General features: G+C 37.5%; 2 protein-coding genes across 5 annotated transcripts in view; one reads left to right on the top strand and one right to left on the bottom strand.

Moving 5' to 3' along the window:
• Window positions 1-22,333, top strand: part of DAPP1 (dual adaptor of phosphotyrosine and 3-phosphoinositides 1) — a 505,976-nt gene that overhangs the window by 60,888 nt on the left and 422,755 nt on the right. Inside the window, exon 9 of one of the 3 annotated variants that reach the window (XR_014015093.1) lies at window positions 64-2,748. Coding sequence is in view for 1 of the 3 variants with exons in the window: in XM_081224652.1 (XP_081080778.1) it covers window positions 64-132 (69 nt within the window). In the remaining 2 variants the exon portion in view is untranslated. Of the gene's footprint in view, window positions 1-63; window positions 2,749-22,333 lie in introns of those variants that run through there. The other 2 variants (XR_014015094.1, XM_081224652.1) reach the window with 2 other exon arrangements.
• Window positions 4,564-21,747, bottom strand: LAMTOR3 (late endosomal/lysosomal adaptor, MAPK and MTOR activator 3). Of its 2 annotated transcripts, none has more exons than XM_081224686.1 (7): window positions 21,652-21,746; window positions 21,288-21,333; window positions 18,673-18,707; window positions 10,304-10,362; window positions 8,643-8,776; window positions 7,087-7,150; window positions 4,564-5,397 (listed from the first exon to the last, which is right to left on the bottom strand). In XM_081224686.1, exons 2-7 carry the CDS (start codon window positions 21,294-21,296, stop codon window positions 5,324-5,326), a joined length of 375 nt encoding a protein of 124 aa, XP_081080812.1. In that variant the 5' UTR covers window positions 21,297-21,333; window positions 21,652-21,746; the 3' UTR covers window positions 4,564-5,323. The 2 variants fall into 2 exon arrangements, with proteins under 2 accessions (XP_081080812.1, XP_081080811.1); XM_081224685.1 differs by lacking the exon at window positions 4,564-5,397 and adding an exon at window positions 5,841-6,594 and having other exon boundaries at window positions 21,652-21,747.

Here is a 22,333-nt window from a genome sequence, read left to right on the forward strand (position 1 = left end):
AGCCGAAGTTTGTTATCTTAAAGTTGCTCAATAATAAATACACGTGGGTGTGCTTTCTTGCAGTCTCAAATAAGAAAACAGCTTGATCAAGGGGAAGGCACAATCCGATCTCGGTCATTCATCTTTAAATAGACAGACCTTCCTCGATGAGGGATGCCCTGACCCAGGAGCAGGGTGGAATGTTCCTGATGTGATCCACAGCAGGTTTCAGATGAAAGCTAAGGATTTTTCTGTAGAAACAAATCGAAAGCAGATGCGGATTTGGACCTTTCAGACGACACCACATTTGCTGACTCACAGAAAACTGCTGTCCTTCAAGATCCTGCCATGTCCCTGAGAACACCGAAGGCTCCTCGCTCTGATGGAGACGGATGAACCCCTGCGACCAGGTGTGCTCGATCTTAGAACACGCGACGGGAGATGGTTTTTGTTTTCCCTCATTGTCCCCAAGCTGGTTGACATTAGTTACCCAAAGTCCCACTCTGCACCAGGGTCAACACATCTGACTTCCAGGTTGTGCTATTATCCAGGAAGGAAACAGCTATATATGTAGCCCGAGGTTTAGACTGCTTTTCAGAAAGTGTATTGAGATAGCAAATGTCCAAGATGGGGGCAGAGCAGCAGTGTTGTTTTTACTTTTTTTCCCCTTTATACAAAAAACAAAACAATTTCCAAAACTAAAATGGAAAATGTTTGTAGTATTTATTTTCTCTTTGTAAAAGGCTCAGATATCTACAGGGCCCTTTCTCCCCCTCTAATGATAAACCTGTGAGAACTAAATCTCCTATGGGCTATTGGGTAAGAGGATAAGGATAATGGAAGGTACAATCGTAAAAAAAGCATCTCTTTTAGTCACTTTTGGGGAAATGCTTTAAAGAGTGAGAAAACATAAATTAAGAAGAGTGATAAAGTAGTAACTTGTAGTTTAATAATAATTATCACAATTATAACAATAGAGCACTTGAAAGCACTAAGTTATCTTCATCCAACACTTCTCAAACAGACTGAAAGAAACTTTTCAAGCAGAGTGTGTTATAACAATCCCTTCCCCAGAGTGAGAGGGAGGTATTGGCCCAAGAGAAGAAAGACGTACCTTACACTGCACGGAGCACCCTACGCCTTATTCAAGAGCAACTTCTTTTGTCTATTGAGGGAGTAACACTAAATCCACATGCAAAGGGTAATGCTGTGTTTGCTACACAGCGTTTTCAAGCCAGAACAAGGGGATTGAAATAGGGGGATGAGATACTGGCATCCAGAGCACCTAAACAGATTTTAACCCCTTCTATTATCTTTATTAATACTGCTTTTTTAGACTGAAGTTTGAAGGGGGACAAAAGTGGAGGAAGAACCCAAACAAAAAGGTTGTGGAGCAAAGCTATGATATGACGCTGCTCTTGCAGTCCAAAGGGCTACCTTGTTGAATACGCTTCTTCTGTTATTTAAACATCTAGGACTCAGAAATTAAATTTTTGTATGTTTCAACAAGGTTTTAATGTATTTTGTAATGTTTGTATCATACGCAATAAAGCAAATGTCAAGTTAAAATGTATTGTGTCAAGTTTGCAAAGTAAGGAGTTAAGACATAAATCTTCACTGAGACGTACAGTTTTGTTTTCTTAGATCCAAGGGTGTTGTGTAGGTAACGTTGTTTTTATTTTTTGTAAAATATGTCATGTTTATTTACATTCTTTGGTTATGTTTATTAAAAACAGCATGATTTTGCTGTTCCTGTAATATTTTGCTATTAAAGTGTTTTTAATAACTGTAATTTAAAAGAAATATAACCAATTAATATCATAAATAGCAATGAAGAGTCCACTTTGGTTAGACTATGAGCTGCAAAGGATTGAAAGATTCAGAGCTGAAGAAATAGTCCCGGTCCTCAAGGAGTTTTCAGTTGAATATGGAAAAGGTAAGAAATACAGCCATGATGATGTATAGAAGTAAATACGATAAATAGTGCAAGTGAGGCACACAAAGCTATATGATGGAGTGGGCTTCAGCTGGGATAAAGCCATTTTTTGGAGGGCCTTGACATGAAAAGGGCGATCTAACATACACCGTGCAATTAGTACTACCCGATGCTTTACCTGCTCTCAGCAGCCCTGAAAAGTGATCATGACTTCACCCCGAGAGATCTCAGGGAAGGGCCCTAGGACGAGGGAGGATGATTTGTGCCAAATCGGAGTGGGGTTGTTTGGGAGAATAGCTGTGTCAAGCTCTGTCACTAACAGTATGTGCTCATCATAAAGTACCTCAAGACACAGCCGAAGGATTAGCAGTTATTCTCAGAATCCCCCCAACCCCGGGAAAATCTTGCCCCGCGGGAGCACTGCTGCCTCTGGACCAGGGGAGCGCCCCGCTCAACGGCAAGATGGCTGTTACTGCCTCGGAGGGAAACCCGTCCCTATTCCTGGGCCACTGGACAGGAGGACACTCAGCAGGCCACAGCCCTCTCTTCCAGCCACAGGGCACTCGGGAGACTGGGTTCTTTGGTCCTTCCCTCTCACTCACACTTGGGATGCAGGTCAGGGAGTTACATTGAGTCCCTGTTTCAGGCAGAGAGCAAGAGAATTATTACAGGGTGAACATAAATTCTACTTCCCTCCTCTACTGCTACTTCAGGTCAACTGCAGCAAACTTGTAGTTTTGCCAACGTCTTCCCAGCCACGTTGAGCCTACACTCTGCTCACCACGATTCAGGCTGTCTGGGCATGACGTCGAGCAGAGCTCCTTAAATTACCTGTGGAAAAGGGCCAGATTTTTTTTCTTTTAAAATTTATTTCCTATCACAGACTTGGAATTTGTAAAATCCAGTAAGTTGTCAGAACACTGAAGTAAAAATACAACTATCACAATCCCAGTTTTTAAATCAAATTCAATAGACATAGTATGTGTGCTCTTTTTTAAACCATTAAACCTCAACTTCTGTAACTTATTTTGTACTAACAGAAGAGCCCAGTCTGTGGACATTTCAAGTAGGCCTGGCTAGTGGACAGCCACGTAAAATAAAGCAAGAGCCTTCTTGAGAAAGAATTCATCTTGACGCTGCTATGAAGGTATTTCAGAGATGTGCTTAATAACATCTACAACCCCCTGAATTTATATAAAAGAGGTTATGCTCCATAACATGGGTGGGGCTCATTCAAGCAGTTGAAAGGCCTCAAGAGCAAAACTGAGGTTTCCACGGGGAAGAAATTCTCCCTGTGGACTGCAGCCTCAGCTCCTGCCTGAGGTTTTCCAGGCTTCTGGCCTGCCCTGCAGATTTGGGGCTTGCCAATTTCCAAAATCAGGTAACCAGTCCCTTGAAATAAGTCTAATTCATGTATATCCTACTGGTTGTTTTTTGGTGAACCCCAAGTGATACAACTTTCTTTCCCAAATACCTCATCACCATTTTATTATAAATTTTGTTGTTTGCTGAAATATTTTATTCAGTTAATTTTATCACTTTTGGATAGTTAACAATTCAATAAGTAAAGTTTACAGTGAAAAGGGTCACTCCTGGGAACCCTGTCCCCCAGGTACCTAGCTCCACTCCATGGAGGCTACCCATGTTACCACGTTCTGTGCATCTTCAGAGATACCTATCATATACAAGCAAATATGAACATACATCTACATTTTTTCTTCCTATACATAAGTTGTAGCATAGCACACAGTTTCACACCATGCTTTTTCTTCTGAACATTATATGTTTTGGAGATCGTTCCATCTCAGTACCTAAAGTCTTCTTCATTCTTTTTTCCATTGGGCAAATGTAGCAATTTCTTTAACCAACCCTCTATGATTAGGGTGAACATATAATCTATCTAAAGTGGGACCCTTCAGAGTTGAAAGGAGCACTAATAATTACACCGAGAACAGCAAGTATAAACTGGCATTGTTACCAAAAAAAAAAAAAAAAAAACAGGTCACCTCTTCTATGATGGATACTTGTTTCCAGTCCTTTAATGTTACTAAATTACAATGACTATAAGTATATACTTTTCACACATCCATATGCATCGGTAACATGAATATCTAGAAGTGGAATTGTGGGCTTTTGTGTCAATTTGACTCAACATGGGGTGCCCAAATTAAATATTTTGTGTCTGTGGGTTATCTTTCTCTGGAGAATCCTAATACATTGGGTGAAAGGTTATGTGCACTTGAGTTTGGTAGAGCACAGAAATATGATGTACACTGTGCTCCTTAGAATTCTGCTAGTGAATGGTGCACAGTAGGTGCTCAATACCAGGTACCAGTGACAAACTCTGATTGTCAAAAATCCTAGGAGGAAGTTAATAACCTTGAATGATGGACTGCATTCCTGAAAATGAAAAGCACATGCTAGAACTGTGATACCAATTTCAGAGATTAAATTAGGCTCATGGATGAGGTTTATTTTCCAACTGACAGTTTTTGTTAGGTAAAACGGTCTCCAAACCAGACGTGAAACAGTCACTTATTCGTGTGGTTGAAAGAGTGAATTAAGTTAATTATAGTCTTCAAACGTTTGAAAACAGTCTGGTGGAAAAAACCTACATAGTGCTCGAACTGTACTTTTAAAAATACTATTTTATTTAACTCATGTATGAAAAAAAGGGCTATACTACCATGTTTATATACACACCAATGTTGGAAACAATTCAATAATGAATCACATCTAAATTTTATAAAGAATACACAAACACTAAAAAACACTGATTGGTTACAGAAAGCAGAGTGGAAGAAAAAACCATTAGCTATCATTTTCATTTCCATTAAAGAGCAGCACCCTCTGAGAAGAATCAAATCAGTTAGTAATACTCACCTATACTGCAAAATAATATATACAAAGGAAAGTTAGTGATTGTACTGATTTTATTACTTTTACTAAGCCATTTTATCTTCCTCTCAATGCAAATAAAATAATATGAAGAAAAATATGTCCTCACTGTTCACAATAAAAAGAGTCTGCTTCATTCTGCAGGCCTGGCATATTGTACAATAGGGAGCACTTCATGGCTCAAGTGGGTCAAAGTATCATTTTGATTCTGAGCCACCGAATAGAATCTCATGCATATTTGGTGACTGGACTAACTCCATAGGAGCTGTGATAGATTGAACCATTTCTGTGGAATCCCCAGATCTCACAAATAAGAAAAGGCCCTACACAAGAAAAGATAACAATCAATCTGTCCATAAATTCTATCTATAGGCTCTTTCTCTAGTGTACGGTGGAAAAAGGGGCCCTTTCTTGAGTACATGGATACAAGTGTTGTTGTGGTCTAAAGATTGCTGGATTGATACTGTCTGATATAATGAAGATAAGGTATACACAGAAACCACTGCCAGATTAAGAAACTTCCACAACTTGTCTCAATTCTTCAAATAATGGAGCAAGTTCCTTTTCTAGGCTGACAATTAGTCCTAAAACAAAGAGATTAAGAAAATTTGAACATTAGAAAAATGTTTATCAAAATGTATAATACTAAGAAAGTAAATTAGACATAGTTCATTCTCCATTACTAAAACATACTTAAAACAAAATATTGTAATTCTAAATAAAGTAATCAAAAACCCATATTCATTATGAAGTTTATTTTTATCATCTATTAACATAAATGAAAATATTTATATGTATTAGAAGATGTAAAATGAATTATACATTGCTATAATTTTGTTAGTTTTGAAAGGAGAACTTTAATTTATACCTTATTATTTCAAAATTTGCACTGATTCAGGAATAATACACATGATTTTTACTAAAAAAGGGTATACTCTTTTCCTGAGCCAATTTTAAACTTTATCAAGATAGGTAGATAGCAAAGGAATAATCAAATATTTATTATAAAAATTCAATAAAGCTAAGATATAAATGGGTGTTTCAAATGAAAACAATAATTTTAAAGATGCTTGGTAGGAGTATAAAACATACACTGAAAGAAACAAACTAGTCTAGAAATTAGCTTCTCCTTAGCTTACCAGAGTAGAAGGCTATATATATCTTAAATACTGCCTGTTTTAAGCTCAGATAAAGATCTTCCTCTGTCTCACAGAGCATTAAAAGCATCTGGGATTCTCAAGGAAATGTTCTAAGTATCAATACTAAAATACAGTCCTGCACATTATCATAATTTATAACAACTGATGATTTTATCACATGACTGATTTATCAGAACTGAGGTATAATATACTTAAAACATTGACACCACTACTATCCTAAACAATTTATAAAGTGTTTTCACATATGATATTTTATAGCTTCAAAACATTTAGAAATGGAAGAGACCCAATAGATCATCAAATCTAAACCCCTCATTTTAAAGATGAGGAATCTAAATACAGGCTTCAGTGACATAGCTGGAAACAAAGCGGGCTCAAAGAGCTTGGAAAGAAAAAAAACAGAAAAGGAATGTATAACAGTTCTAACAGTGGTGAAATATGAAGGAGACAGACCTTAAAAAAATTCCACTTTAACCAAAAGAGGAAAAAAATTACAATTCAACTGAATACTGTCATTGTTTTACATGAAAATAGACAGTGAAGGCTACTGGATATAATGAGATCTTACTATCCTCTTTAGAAAGTACAGCCTCCCAGTGTTTGTCCTCAAATTCTTCCACCCTAAAGAAGAATGAGTATATTCATCCTAGTCACACTCTTTAAATTCTCAATCACATTCATCTTGCCCACTATTGTTCAAGATTTTATAGATTGGTCTATATGGAACTGAACTTATCCTTGATCATTTTTATGTGTTCTGTTTGGTTATCTTCTTTACTCTTCTTTGTTTTCTTAAACTGTTGTAACTTGAGCAAGATATAGCATTCAAGAGGTGAAGATAATTAATTTTCCTTTCTATCTTAAACGATCACTTACCTATACACTGTCTCATTTGAACTAAAAAATAACCTCACAAGATCGAGAAAGCAGATATTAGCTCCATTACACAGATAAGAAAACACAGTTCAGAGAAGTTACACTTCCAGAGATCAAGGAACAGATGGTAGACTGGGCCATGAATTTAGGTTTTCTTACTCTAAATCTGCTATTCCTATCATATTAGACTGCTCAGATATGGTATTATAAAGAATTAAAAGCTGTATTAAAACACACCTGTATTAGCATTGCTGCTGGCTATGAAACTCACCACCAAAGGTAAACGATTGAATTGAACCACCTAAAAAGAGAACAAGATCTAAATAATATGTTACATAGTGAAAAGGTAGTGTAATTCAGATGAAATATCTTAATCTTCTAAAAAACTTTAAATGGTCAATGTGTAAGATACTAGCCTAACATCATGGTATTACATCATGAAAACATGCAACAGCTGAAAAGAAGTATTTCCATAAAACAGGCTTACTGATTATCTCTTAGAGACATTAATACTACTTAGCCTGGAAAGTTTTTAAGGTGGGGCTGTGTCTTCTTCGTCTTTTTTTTATCTTCTAAAGCCCTGCAGAGTGTCAATTACATAATAGGGGCTCAATAAGTATTTGATAAGCAAATAAGTCAAGGCAGTATTTCTCAGTCATTCAAGTGGTTATAACGTAATCATCTTCTGCCTCCTCTGAACCACTATAATTTAAATTAATTTAAATTTAAATTAACTTTGAATCAACTATGTTTTTAAAAAATTTAGCTTCAACCTAACCCTTATTGGCTAAATTAAAGGTCAGATGGGCTGGTTATCTCTCGCCAAATAGACATTAAAATATATAACTTTTAAAATAAAAAATGTCACTTATGTAGCATCAGTAGTACATGACATACTCTGGGAAACACTGTTCTAAAGTAGAAGTGATTGATTTATTCTAAAGAAGAAAATCCAGCTGGAGGTCAAGAGATATGTAGCAACTAATTTCTTTCCCACAAATAATAACCTCACTTATTTTATATATTTCAAACCAAATGAAGGAATTAGTAGCGATAACAAATTTAAATAACTTATCATTTGACTTTCAAGGAAAATTCTGTATCTGTCACCACCACAACAATTTAAAAAGTGTGTCGGGCTTCCCTGGTGGCGCAGTGGTTGAGAATCTGCCTGCTAATGCAGGGGACACGGGTTCGAGCCCTGGCCTGGGAGGATCCCACACGCCGCGGAACAACTAGGCCCGTGAGCCACAACTACTGAGGCTGCGCGTCTGGAGCCTGTGCTCCGCAACAAGAGAGGCCGCAATAGTGAGAGGCCCACGCAGCGCGATGAAGAGCGGCCCCCGCTTGCCACAACTAGGGAAAGCCCTCACACAGAAACGAAGATGCACCACAGCAAAAAATAAAATTAATTAATATACTCCTACCCCCAACATCTTCTTATAAAAAAATAAATAAATAAAAATAAAAAATAAAAAGTGTGTCATTTGAGAAATCACAGTTGTTAAATAAGCTAAGGGCACCATCTACTGGAGGTAATAGTGACCCGACGTACCCTTTTTAGGATAACATATACTTTACTACTAAATCTTTTAATCTAATTTTCTATATTAATTAATTCCTGAAATGTGAAAAAAATTACTACAGTTTAACATAACCAATTTGAAGGTTAAGATTTTATAATTCCATCTCCTTCGAAACTAAAATTTAGAATTATAAAACAAACTATTTTATACAGAAGACATAATAATAGTTGAAATCATCAGGAAACCATTTGATAATTATGAACTTACCTGGTAGGTGTTATAGTAACAGATGATACTTTTATTTTTTGAAAGTCCAAGTTTGCTCCCTTGGTCTGTTGCAAGGGCAAAAGTAGACAAGAAACCAGGTCTCAAAGCATGCTCTGGAGCATTATCATTGGCCACTGGAAATATAAATGATTTAAGTAAAAATTATGCAGGAAATATGGTAGGGAAAAGATCTAGAGCACTTTTTTTTTTAACATAAACCTGTAAAAAAATGAGCACAACGGTTATGCTTCACAATACTGAAAATCATATTATTAACTGGGTCTCATCAATTTAGGTGGGAAAAACCACTCAGCCAGAAGTTGAGTGATCATAACTAAGGGAAGAAATGCTGGTTCTCACAATTTTAAAAATTTTTCAAGTGAATACTAATTGTTTCCATTTTCTTAATATCTAACTTAAAACACAGATTATGATTATCAGTACAATTAATAAATTGAATGTTTTGGTTAACTGAGAGCAAAGCTAGAATAGTAAAAAAAAGCTTCAAAAACCTTTGCTCTTATAAAACCCACAGAAGTATCTTTTGTAGATGATAATAATTCTACAACTGGCCGTGTGTTTTAAGTTTCTTTCACTCATTAAAAGGTCTAAGTGGAGTTAGTTGTACCAGTAAGTGCTGAGCTTAAGGCTTTTAACATAGCGATCGTCAGAAAGAACATGAAAACTGGAAAATCTCTGAGATTACTTTCTTCAAAGCCCTCATTACAGAACTGAGAAAAGGTAAGTGACTTGCCCATGGCTACCTATGTTCTGTGCTGGGTTAGAAAGCACACTGGATCACACATCAGGAGATGATGGGTTCTTTGCCTATCTTGTCACTGACCCAGGTGCAACTTTGGACTGACAATGTATTCTTTGTGCTTGACCATTTTCATTTATAAAATGAAAGAACTAAATTAGCTAATTTCTAAACTTTCTTTCAATTCTAAAGTCTGAAATTATCTGACATATATGATAACCCCAGGTGGAAAATAAATTGTAAACAAAATATGCAGAACATTATTTAATCTTTCTGTGACATATATACTTAAAAAAAAGAGGTAAAACTCTGGTAAAAAGAAATTTTTTCTTTTTCTTCTTTTTTTTTTTCCTTAGGTTAACCAGTTCTTCTTTAGGCAAAAATTATTGTTAGATCCTGGTTAACTAAAGTAATTGTGAAGTTAAAAGTTTTTCAAAATCTTATTTCCAGTAAGGAAGCAGAACAAGGAAGAGTAAACAAAACAATAAATTTATGTTAATTCAAATGTATGGAAGTTTATCCTAAAACTACTAGCAATATTGATAAAAAACATATATTGGGGGAGTCTGTGTATATAATATATCTAGCTGCATATATGTCTACTCTCATCACTTAGATTTACTAATCGTTTACATAAAATGTCTCTAATGGGAAACTGGGTTTGTGATAAATCCATGCTTAAACTCTGGATGATATCGTGATACATTTGATATATAATAAGTTACTTAAGATTCCCACCCAGCCTTCAACACACAAAAGCAAACATTTCCTCCCAAACTAAGACCATCTCCTGAATGTATTGAAATGGGTTATTTTATGCTTGCCTTCTATATTACTCAGATATAAATACATTTTTATTCAAAAGCAAACATGACACTGGCATGTAATTGCTCCATTTTACCTTTAATGACAGGCACTCCATCTCTATCTGACACAACAATAGCATGGAGCCCCTCAACACTAGAAAGAAAAAAATAAGTTAAAATATTATAAAACATTTTCTCAAAATATGTACCTTCAAAGTCATAATGGTAATTTTCATGTATATTTCTGAAAAACCATGGGAATCAATTATTGATATAAGCTCCTATAACATGTTTGCCAAAACTCTTCCACCATAACAAGCAAAAACAGACACAGTTGCCTTCACACAACTTATAATATAAAAGGAGAGCAGCTATCATTCAGATCACCTCACGCAAATATAAAACTACAACTTGGGAAGTGCCATTAAGAGATATGTGGGGATACGTGAGCCTATAAAAGGGGGGTTGATTCAGACAGGTGGGTCAGGGAAGGCTTCCCTGAGGAAGGGGTATCTCAGCTGAGATGCTATGGTACTAAGAAAAGAGGGGCAGAAAGATCATTGTAAGCTGAGGGAACAGGACAGAAAGAATGGAGGTCATACAGCAATCCTTTCAGCCACGCCTACACAAGAAGTAAGCAGAATGGTTAAGTCTACAGCTGTGAAGTTAGAAAGACCTGGTTTCCAGTTCAGAGTCTGGTGCTTACTGTTTAAGCTACCTTGTGTCAGTTACAAAACCTCTCTCTAAGTCTCAGTTAATCTGAAAATGGGGATAATTGTACTTATTTGGCTACTGTGAAATAAAATAATGCATGTAAAGAAGAGGGTGGTTGGTACATAATTAACATTCAAAAATATTAATTAACATCAATGTTGTCACCTGTGCACACTGAGAATGACGTAATTTATCCATGCAGTTTAAATACTAAATTATTAGTGAGCATCCTTAGAGCTCAATAATGTTAAAAATCATAATGGGGAAACATCCTCAAACTTTCATCATTTACAAAGGACCTACAGCCCCTTAACTATAACACAAAGACTACAGTCCTGTAACTACAGGCACGCCTCATTTTACTGGGCTGCACTTTATTGAGCTTTGATAACCCTGCACCGAGCAGGTCTATGGGCACCATTTTCCCAACAGCATGTGCTCACTTTGTGCTTCTGTGTCACATTTTGATAATTCTCACAGTATTTCAAACTTTTTCATTATTACCATATTTGCTATGGTGATCTGTGATAAATGATCTCCGATGTTACTATTGTAATTATCTTGGGGTGCCAAAAACCATGTCCATACAAGATGGTGAACTTAACTGATGAATGTTGTGTGTTGTGACTGCTCCACTGACTGGCGGCTTCCCCACCTCTCTCCCTATTCCCTGTGACATAACAATATCGAAATTAGGCCAGTTAGTAACCCTACAATAGCCTCTAAGTGTTCTAGTGTAAGGAAGAGTCACACATCTCTCATTTAAGTCAAAATCTAGAAATTACTAAGCTTAGTGAGGAAGGCATGTCGAAAGCTGAAACAGGCCAAAAGCTAGGCCTCTTGCACCAAACAGCCAAGTTGTGAACACAAAGGAAAAGTTCTTGAAGGGAATCAAAAGTGTTCCTCCAGTGAATACACGAATGGTAAGAAAGCAAAACAGCCTTATTACTGATATGGAGAATGTGTTAGTGGTCTGGATAGATGATCAAACCAGCCACAACATTCCCTTAAGCCAAAACCTAATCCAGAGTAAGACCCTAACTCTCTTCAATTCTATGGAGGCTAAGAGAGGCGAGGAAGCTGAAGAAGAAAAATTTGAAGCTAGGAGGTTGGTTTAAGTAAAGAAGCTGTCTCCGTAACATCAAAGCACAAGGCAAGTGCTGATACAGAAGCTGCAGCAAGTTATCCAGAAGATCTAGCTAGAAGATCTAGCTAAGATAATTAATGAAGATGGATGGCTACACTAAACAGCAGATTTTCAATATAGATGCAACAGCCTTCTATCGGAAGAAGATACCATCTATGACTTTCATAGCTAGAGAGAAGTCAATGCCTGGCCTCAGAACTGCACAGGACAGGCTGACTCTCTTGTTAGGGGCTAAGACACCTGGTGACCTTAAGCTGAAGCAAAATGCTCATTTACCATTCTGAAAATCCTAGAGTGCTTAAGAATCAATGCTACATCTACTCTGTCTGTGCTCTATAAATGGAACAACAAAGCCTGGATGACAGCACATCTATTTACAACATGCTTTACTGAATATGTTAAGCCCACTGCTGAGACCTACTGCTCAGAAAAAGATTCCTTTCAAAATATGACTGCTCACTGACAACGCATGTGGTCACTCAAGAGCTCCGATGGAGACGTACAATGACATTAAGGTTGTTTTCATGCCTGCTAACACAACATCCATTCTACAGCCCATGGATCAAGGAGTACTTTGGACTTTTGAGCCTTATTATTTAAGAAATACATTTCATAAGGCTACAGCTGCCATGGACAGTGATTCCTCTGATGGATCTGGGCAAAGTAAATTGAAAACCTTCAGGAAAGGAGTCACCACTTTAGATGCCATTAAGAACATTCATGATTCATGGGAAGAGGTCAAAATAACATTTACAGGAGTCTGGAAGAAGTAGGCTCCAACCCTCAGGGATGACTTTGAGGGGTTTAAGACTTCAGTGGAGGAGGTAACTCAGATATGGCGAAACAGCAAGAGAACTAGAATTAGAAGTGGAGGCTGAAGATGTGACTGAATTGCTGCAATCTCAGGATAAAACTTTAATGAATGAGCAGTTGCTCTTTATGGATGAACAAAGAAAGTGGTTTCTTGAGATGGAATCTATTCCTGGTGAGGATTCTGTAAAGACTGTTGAAATGACAACAAAGGATTTAAATATTACACAAAACTTAGTTGATAAAGCAGCAGCAGGGTATGAGAGGATTGACTCTAATTTTGAAAGAAGTTCTACTGTAGGTAAAATGCTATCAAACAGCCTTGCATACTTCAAGGAAATTGTGAAAGGAAGAGTCAATCGACACGGCAAACTTCACTGTGGCCTTATTTTAAGAAACTGCCACAGCACCCCAACCTTCAGCACCGACCACCCCGATCAGTCAGCAGCATCAGCACTGAGGCAAGACCCTCCACAAGCAGAAACATTACAACTCACTAAAGGCTCAGATGACGGTTAGCATTCTTTAGCAAAAAAGTATTTTTTCAAGGAAGTGTTTCTTACCTAAGGCATGTACATTGTTTTTTTAGACATAATGTTATTACATGCTTATCAGACTACAGTATTAGTGTAAACATAACTTTTATATGCAATGGGAAACCAAAAAAATTGTGTGACTCGCTTTATTTCGATATTCACTTTACCGTGGTGGTCTCCTCAGAAATATGTTTACTGTCCCTACTATATCCCCGAATTACCCCCTCCTTATGGTGTTAACCTTAATATTTTAACTTAGGAATGAGGAATATTAATATTAACTTAATGTGCAGATACTGAAATTAAACTTTCTAAAAATCTCCTTGTCAAAAATTTTCAAGTCAGAGAAGTGTGATTAAAGTTCAAGTAGAAAATGTTACAAACAAAACTACTTATCTCCCTCACTTAATTAAAATAAAAATGATGAAAACAACTGTCTATCAATATTTACTGGTATTATTTTCTATTATCATTCAATCTTGAAACTATCTATGGATTAAAACGTACTCTATAAAATTAATACATAAAAACAAATATTTGTCAGTTAAAAACTAGGTTATATGAAAACATTTCCTACAGATACTTGTACACATGCAAATTAACTTTGTGCAACTGTCAATAGCAACACTACTTGAAAGAGGAAAAGACTGGAAACTTAACTGACCATCAGGAAGGACAAATTAAATATGTTATGACACGCATAAACCATGGACTATTCTGCAACCACAAAAAAGAGAAAGCTCTTTATGTACTGAGTGACTGACCTCAAAGTTACATTAAGTGAAAAAACACACATTTTGAATAGCGTGTACAAGAACCAACAACTTATGTAATACCGTGTGTAGGCATGTGAGGGTATATGTTGCAATGGACTAAATGTTTGCCATCACCCACAAAATTCGTATCTTGAAACCCTAATCCCAGTGTGCTGTTATTTGAAGGTGGGGCCTTTGGGAGGTAACTGATCATGAGGATGGAGCTCTCAGGAATAGGATTAGCAGGCTTATCAGAGGCCAAAGAGCTAGCTAGCCCTCTTTCCACCACATGAGGATATGAGAAGTCAGCAACCTGTAACCCAGAAGAGAGTCCTCACTATAACCAGACCATGCTGGCACCCTGATCTCAGACTTCTAGCCTCCAGAACTGTGAGAAATAAATTTCGGTTGTCCATACGAAATCCAGTCTATGGTACTTTGTTATAGCAGCCTGAACTAAGACATATGAGTATATGTGCAAATACATGTGCTAATATACATTTGCCTGCAGGTGCATAAAATCTCTCTGAAGGTAACAATGGATGCCTTTGAGACAGGAGTTGTGCAGCTGAAGGACAGGGATAGGAGGCTCTGCACTCTATGTCCTTCAGTTAACTTTCGAATTTTGAACTTTATAAATGTATTGCCTACTCAAAAAATAAGCCAATTGAAAAACAGGTAAAGAGTACTAAAAAATGTTTAGAAATATTTGTATCACCATAGGTAACTTCTTTTTTCTTATTTTCATGGTAATTAATTTAAAGGCCAATTAATGTACCAAAAGAGGAGGAAGAAATAAAAGGACATTCTTTTTAATGGATTCCAAATCCACAGATATAAAAGCTCAACAAAGTAGAAAAATGACTCATATATTTAAAGGACCCATTTAAAGAAATCAGGTCACAAATATAAAACGTGTTTCCAATTCTATACACAGTGAACCAAGAAAAACATGAATACATCTTACTAATAACTGAAAATAACTATGATGTATTAATAGTACGCTACACTTTTAGAGGGGATAAATTGAATTTTATGAAATATCCTACAGAAATCTAAACCTTAAGCTAAGTGAAACAAATATTTTTATCCTAAAAAAGCAAATGTTACATTAGTAATCAAAGATATCACACTTAGTTCTATTCATATAATGATAAAACATTTGGTTTTAACACAAGAAGCTGTGAATATTAAAGCCTGTGACTGTTTTGAGTCACAATTAGATTTGAAAATACAAATCCAAGAACTATATTTAACAGAGAATTCAAACGAACAAAAGCACATTCCATTCACATGTATCTCTGACTTGGTTGCTGAAAGTCATAACGGTAAGAATTAAAAGCATGAACCCACAAGACAGGGGTAGGGGATTAAGAGGTACAAACTATTATGTATAAAATAAGCTACAAGGATATACTGTACAACACAGGCAGTAGAGCCAATATTCTATAATAACTATAGATGGAGCATAACCTTTAAAAAGTATGAATCACTATATCGTATACCTGTAACTTATATAATATTGTACATCAACTATACTTCAATTTGAAAAAAAATTATTCTTTCAAAAAAATAAAAAAAGAAAGAAAGAAAAAGCATGGACCCACAGCTCTGGAGCCAGGCTACCTGTGTCCAAACCCCTTAACTTTACATACATCTAGCAACAAATCAAAGTGTATATTCTATGACTTTTCTTTATGTGTTATTACTTATTCATTCTTTTAGCTCCTGGGTGCAATAAGCCCACTTTCAAGAAATGATCACGAAAATGAACCTAAGTGGCCTCAGTCATTATGGGAAAAAAAACACACAGTACTAATCCCTTTCCTTCCACTGTGGAAAGATGTTCATTATGTTTTTACAAATATCCTTTTCACATATATCAACTATACTTCTGTTCCTGTATTTTGTCACCAGTGTGGTATCCCTCCCTCTCCCCAGGCCAATTTTATCATCATTTTAATATGCTAAGCCTCCAATAAGGTAAATACAGGTAAGCACAGAAAGCCCTTGTTTTGTATGGTTCCAATATGGACACATTTTAGTTACCACAATTTAGTTAAATAATACCACTCTCCCCCAGCAGCTTGGGTAAAGTCTCAGTTAGCATGGTATATTAGCTGAACAACTTCATAAAGTACAAGCTTAGCTAACTCTTCAGTTCGCAAATCATTATGTAAGTAACTTTGTAAATAACAGATGCAAACTGTGATCAGTAACCAGTCACACCACTTCTTTCAGAGTGTGTTGGTGATTGTTCATGGAGCATGTTATGCAGTTTCTGATGAGATAGCAAAGCATACAGTTTTGTTATTTTCTTGTCTTCCAGTGACAAACCATGTGACCAAAAAAAAAAAAAAAGGATAACTGAAATAGGGAACAGCCAATAAAGATGAAATGCAGCAAAGAAATGAAAAGTGATAATGCTGGAACAGAGAGTAAACGGACTTACAGCAAGAAACGGGTGGCTGAGGAATGCTGACGCTTGCTGCTGTGCACTAGATGTGCAGCCAGAACAACTTAGTGAAAGCAAATGTACTGATGTAATTAAGAAAAGTGGCTGTGATGAACAGGATAAAGATGTCCCAGAGGAAGTGACACTGGCAAGAACCTCACGTTAAAGGAACTCTCAGAGATATTTCACATCATTGAAAGTACAAAGGACAGGGACTTCCCTGGTGGCGCAGTGGTTAAGAATCCGCCTGCCAATACTGGGGACACAGGTTCGAGCCCTGGTCCCGGAAGATCCCACATGCCGCAGAGCAACCAACTAAGCCTGTGCGCCACAACTACTGAGCCTGCGCTCTAGAGTCCACGAGCCACAACTACTGAGCCCGTGTGCCACAACTACTGAAGCCCGTGTGCCTAGAGCCCGTGCTCCGCAACAGGAGAAGCCACTGCAGTGAGAAGCCCGCGTGCAGCAATGAAGACCCAACACAGCCAACAATGAATAAAATAAAATAAATAAATTTATTAAAAAAAAAAAAAGAAAGTTCAAGGAACAAACCTTTGGAAGCTAATCCAAAGTTAGAAAGAAATACGCCAATTTGCCAGGCACATAAAAGATGCCTATTCCTTATCTTAAGGATATACCTTTCAAATATCTGAAGGTACAATATATGAAAAGAAGTGGACACTGTTCAAACTACTTTTGGTAAGTTTTTTTCAAAGAAATAAACACCTTAATTCTCAATGTTTCTAATGTTTTAAATTATAGTGTATTAAACAAATATTAGTTTTAGCACTTGTTTCCATTTCCCTAAATATAACCAACAATAAGAGAAGTTTTAATGTGTTGGCAACTTTTTTTAAAGGTCACAAAACAAAAGTAAGTTTTCTCATTGATTATTAAAACTGCTTTGGACAGTTCCAGCTTGTGTGGTCATTTTTATGGCCCTGCCCTACTGTGCAAAGCTGAGGCTGCTGGTACTCCTGATCATTAGGCCGAGAACAGAATCGGCAGCTTGTCTTTACAGCTGCCAGTACTAGGAGGGAGACAGTAAAAATGAATCTAAGTATCATATTAACATAAAGTCAATGGTAACAAATAACACTTCAGTAGTGATTTCTTCCTGAGTAGAGAAGAACACAGATAAATCAAAACTAGAAGATAATACTAATTTCAACTGCTCTGTAATCAGAGTAAAGGCACAAGCTTAGGCAAACCACACAAACCAATTTAGGCAAAAATCCAAACAAGCGTTTTTTTTTTTCCCCCACCTATGTAAATTGACATCTAAAACCTTTTTAACATCAAACAGATTCAGAGAATAAGAAATAAAAAAAAAAGGATCTCACTACATATTGTGCTATATTAATTCAAAGGTTATTCAATTCTTCTGGAATGTGAAAACGGATGTCTCAATATATTCCTCTCTTTCATGCCCTTAACTCTAAGGTATCATTTTACATTAAACTAAATGTGAATTTTAATTCAACTAAAGTGACAAAGTCCTTTGAATCAGTAAAATACCTAAAAGGAAGTCACTGTCCTCAACACAAGAGCCTAATTTACAAAATGGTGCATCAAATGGACTGAGGGCAGGTAGAAGAAAGTCTTGTGATTTTTCCAAGTGTGAGCTGCTAAGTCTAGCATTTTCCGGTTATGTAGACTCAGCAATTAGGTCTTACAAGCAATGTTAAAAATAAAGGCAAATTCTTAGGTTTTTTCCCCTTGAAATTACTCCAACTACTTCAAAGTACAATCCAGTAAATGGCTATGAAAGAACTCTAAAGTGGCAAGAAATCTGGGTTCTAGCCTTCTGGCATTCACTAGCTGTTTAACCTCAGACAAGTCATGTAACTTCTCTAGGGCTCATGTTGTTTATCTGCAAACTCAAAGCATATCACTTGCACGACATAAGATTATGTTAGGTATTTGAAAGTGCTAAATAATAGCATAATACACATATATTAGTCTAAGATAAACAGAAACAAAATACTACATAAAATTAACATATGTTAAGCAGAATTTATTTACTAACAAATTAGTAATTTTTTACCTTGGTAATTTTTTGTACAGGAATCGTTTTAGGTCCTGAAAGAGAATATAAAAAATCGTATTATAATAATAATGCCTTGTACGGGTTCTCTAGACACTGTCCTATCCACATCTCAGGTAACTTAAGTATTCATTCATAACCATTCTTGCTTGTGTTCTTTCTCTGATTTTGATGCTTTAACTAGTTGTGTGATTTCCAACAAGTTAACTAACCTTTTTCTCTAAGCCTCAGTTTCATTATTTGTTGAGTAGGGATAATTATAGAACCTGCATCATAAGATTGTTATTGAAGTTTATTGATACAATGCATGTAAAGTGATTAGCATATCCAGAAGTGGAAGCACAAATACATATTAGCAGTAATATTAGATCATACTTTTCATACTATTGTACATCTTCTTGTTGCTAACTTTGTGTTCATTTGAGAATATATTAGGAACATCTTTCCATATCCACAGACTTTCTAACATCACTTTAACGGTCTTGGGTAAGTTGACCAGCTTCTCTGAAACTCAATTTCCTCGCATGACTAAACACAAACCACAATGTGTGTCAAGTGTTTAGCATGGAACATAATTACGACTAAAGAAACAGAAGACTACATTGTCTCATTACACTCTTTCATCTGGGGAGTTTCATTGACAATCCCGGCATCGATTATGAGCTCTACATAGGTAAATCAGACTGTTTTGGCCCTTTGATCCCTACTATTCTCCAAACCTGAACGTTCACTTTATTTCATGTTATCACCACCAGCTTACCTTTGCACACACTATCACAAAGCTCAACTCATCACTTTTCATCCGAAATCCAGATTTCCCCAATCTCTTCTTGTTTCCACTAATGGCACTACCAATCCCTGTTACTTACTCAGCTTTGAAACATAAAGTAATATTTAAGCCAAAACTCACGTGTGTCACTTTAAAAATCACTTGTGAAGCCAAATGTTTTTAAACTGATGTTCTTCTCTCCTTTCCAAATGATGTTACAGTTTAGGTTCAGTTTACTGTTTATGACTTACACTGGCCTCCCAACTGGTATGACGGTCTACCATTTCTACCCCACACATTTCTACACAATGTCAATAATCATATTATTCTCCTTCTCTAAATCTATAATTGCAGTGATTCTCAACCCTGGCTATGGAAAACACCTAGAGAGTATAAAAAGAACTCTGATGCCTTGTTTGGAGGTGCTCCCCAGATGATTCCCTGTGCAGCCAAGATCAAGAATCAACGTTTGAATGGCTCTCCACTGTTTACCAAATTATGTACAAATTCTGTAGACATTGGAGGCTCTCTACAATATGGTCTACAACTAATTTTACAGTCCTGCTTCCTACCACTCCCTCATACACTTCCTCAGCCGCAGCTGAACTGGACTATTTACAGCTCCTCCACATACATCTCTTCCTTTCCTATCTCTAACTTTGCTTATGCTATTCATTCTACTAGTCATACCTTCTCGACCTTTAAAAAAAAAAAAACAAAACTGCTACTCATCATTTAGAGCTAATCTCAACCACCAAATACTCCAAACCAGCTTTCCTGATAAAGACAAACCGAGGCAATCCCTCTCTCCTTTGAATTTTTACACAATATTGTATGCATATCTATGATCACTTGCTTACTATACTTTTTTTTTTAACTTTAGAAACCCTTAAGGAAAGAAATCATACCTTAGTCATCTTTATTTCTCTCACAGCCCTTACTACAGCAATCTTTTGAAGGGAGATGCTGAAAAGAATTTAGTGATTTGATTATGCCTGGAGAATAAGGCCTCAAAAATATAATGGAAGACACCCAAAAATGAAGTGATAAAGGCAAAAAAGTTGCTAACTGTTGAAAAACATAATCTTGCAACCTAAACAGAAAAATCCGATTCATATTGATGTTGAATGACCCTTTAGTGTGCTGGTTAAGAGCACGGGCTCTGGAGTCAGTCTGCCTGGGTTGCTATCTTGACTCCACAACTTCCTAGTTGTGTAACCTGAGGAAGTCACTTGATCTTTCTGTGCTTTAGCACCCTCATCTATAACACAGGGACAATAATAATAGTGCCTACCTCATAAAAGTTACTGTAAGAATTAAATGAGTGTATGTTCAATGTTCCAAAGAATGTTTAGCACGTATGTCAGCAGAAGAACAGTATGTAAACTATAAACAAACAAACGTTAACAGTATTAATTACCTGCTGTTTCTAGGAGTGAAGTTCTCTAAATTTAGAATTTTGCTTGTATTGCTGTGCTAAAGAGGTGTTGGTTATAAATCATCTGCAATTGCTACAATGAGCTCAGAGAGACATAACAGTTACTGGAAAAAGATTCAGAGCAACAAACCATCATTTAGAAATCGAAATGGTAGATATGCAGAGCTCCTCTCATGCCCGCAGAACTGGGGCGTGAGAAAAATAAAATCTTCTCAACCTCAGGCACCTTAGAGTCCTCCACGCCTATTCCTGGCAGAAACTCGGGACCCCGCAAACTACTCAAATTAATCTCTCACTTCGGACCCTAGAGAAAATAATGAAGTGGAGGGAAACGCTAAAACGAAATAAATTTGTACTTAGGAAGCGCCACCTCTCCCCGCCCACTCTCTCCTTCTTGTGTTAACTCACATCCGCCATGATGAACCCCTTCCTCTCGCAGGATCGGTCTCCACGCCTGAAAAAGAAACTCCTGGTGACTCTCCTCTCACCACTTCCTCGCCCTCCCCACCTCCAACCCAATACGCGGGGTCAGCTTTCCTCAGGGTCAGACAAGGATCCGCGGCTCCAGGGCTCGTGCCAGGGAGGCTGAAGGCACTCGGAGTTTCCACATACCCAGACGGGTAACCGAGATGCCTGACCTCAGCCCACTTCACCCTCTCACCCCCAAAACTCAGGCCTAAAGCGGAGGCGAAAGGGGCGTCCTCTCTTCCGTCTCACCGCCCGCGCCACCTGCGGGCCCAAGCCTAACAGCGGGCAAACTGGCTCCAGTTACCTGGGTTTCTGGGCTGCCCGGTTCCCTGAGCTGTCACTTCAGACGACAGCTTCTGACACAGGTTCCTCTAAAAGCCGCTGTCACGTGATTTGTAACCGCCTCCGTGCTCCAGGAAGCACTTCCCAGACCTCCGACCCCGGTGACGCCGGATTTCCGGGGAGGTGCTTCGGCAAAAGGGAGAGCGCAGTCGCGCGACGCGCCCAGCCCGACCCCTGCCCCGCAACCCGGGGGCTGCTTCCTGCGCCTGCACAGAGACCCGGACGTCGCGACCTCTGCCGTTGGATCGAGATTCCTAAGAGATCGCGGAGCCGTGAAGACCCCCGGAAAACGCAAGCAGGAAGACGTTTTTGTTTGGAGAGGGTGGAAAAATCTCATTCGTTTTTTTTTTAGGGTCCGTTATCTTAAAACCTCTTCTTGTAGATGGAGAAATTTGAAGGGTGGTGTTACACGCTGAACAGCAAACACCAGATTGCCCGTGATTAGAAGTCCCAGGTCCATAGGTTTCTGACCCCAACTTAGTAGTCTTTTTTGGCTTTCCCATGGGTGCTACCCACATACTGTGACTCAAGGCCCTGTCTAGATTGAAACGAGGATCCATGAGCTTTCTGGAGATCTGAGTTATGTGTGTACCTCAAGCCTCTACATATGCAGACATTGAACAACCTTCTTTCATTGGCTCCTG

The sequence above is a fragment of the Mesoplodon bidens genome (assembly GCF_964165515.1).
Source record: "Mesoplodon bidens genome assembly, chromosome: 1".
NCBI classification, from domain to species: domain Eukaryota; kingdom Metazoa; phylum Chordata; class Mammalia; order Artiodactyla; family Ziphiidae; genus Mesoplodon; species Mesoplodon bidens.

What these genes read in the sequence shown, in the direction of transcription:
- LAMTOR3 (XM_081224685.1), bottom strand. An exon ending in GTTACTATAACACCTACCAG is followed by an intron (nt 7,151 to 8,642) that starts GTAAGTTCATAA and finishes TTCTCTTTTTAG; the next exon opens with GTGGTTCAATTCAATCGTTT. An exon ending in CAGCAGCAATGCTAATACAG is followed by an intron (nt 6,595 to 7,086) that starts GTGTGTTTTAAT and finishes ATTCTTCTTTAG; the next exon opens with GGTGGAAGAATTTGAGGACA.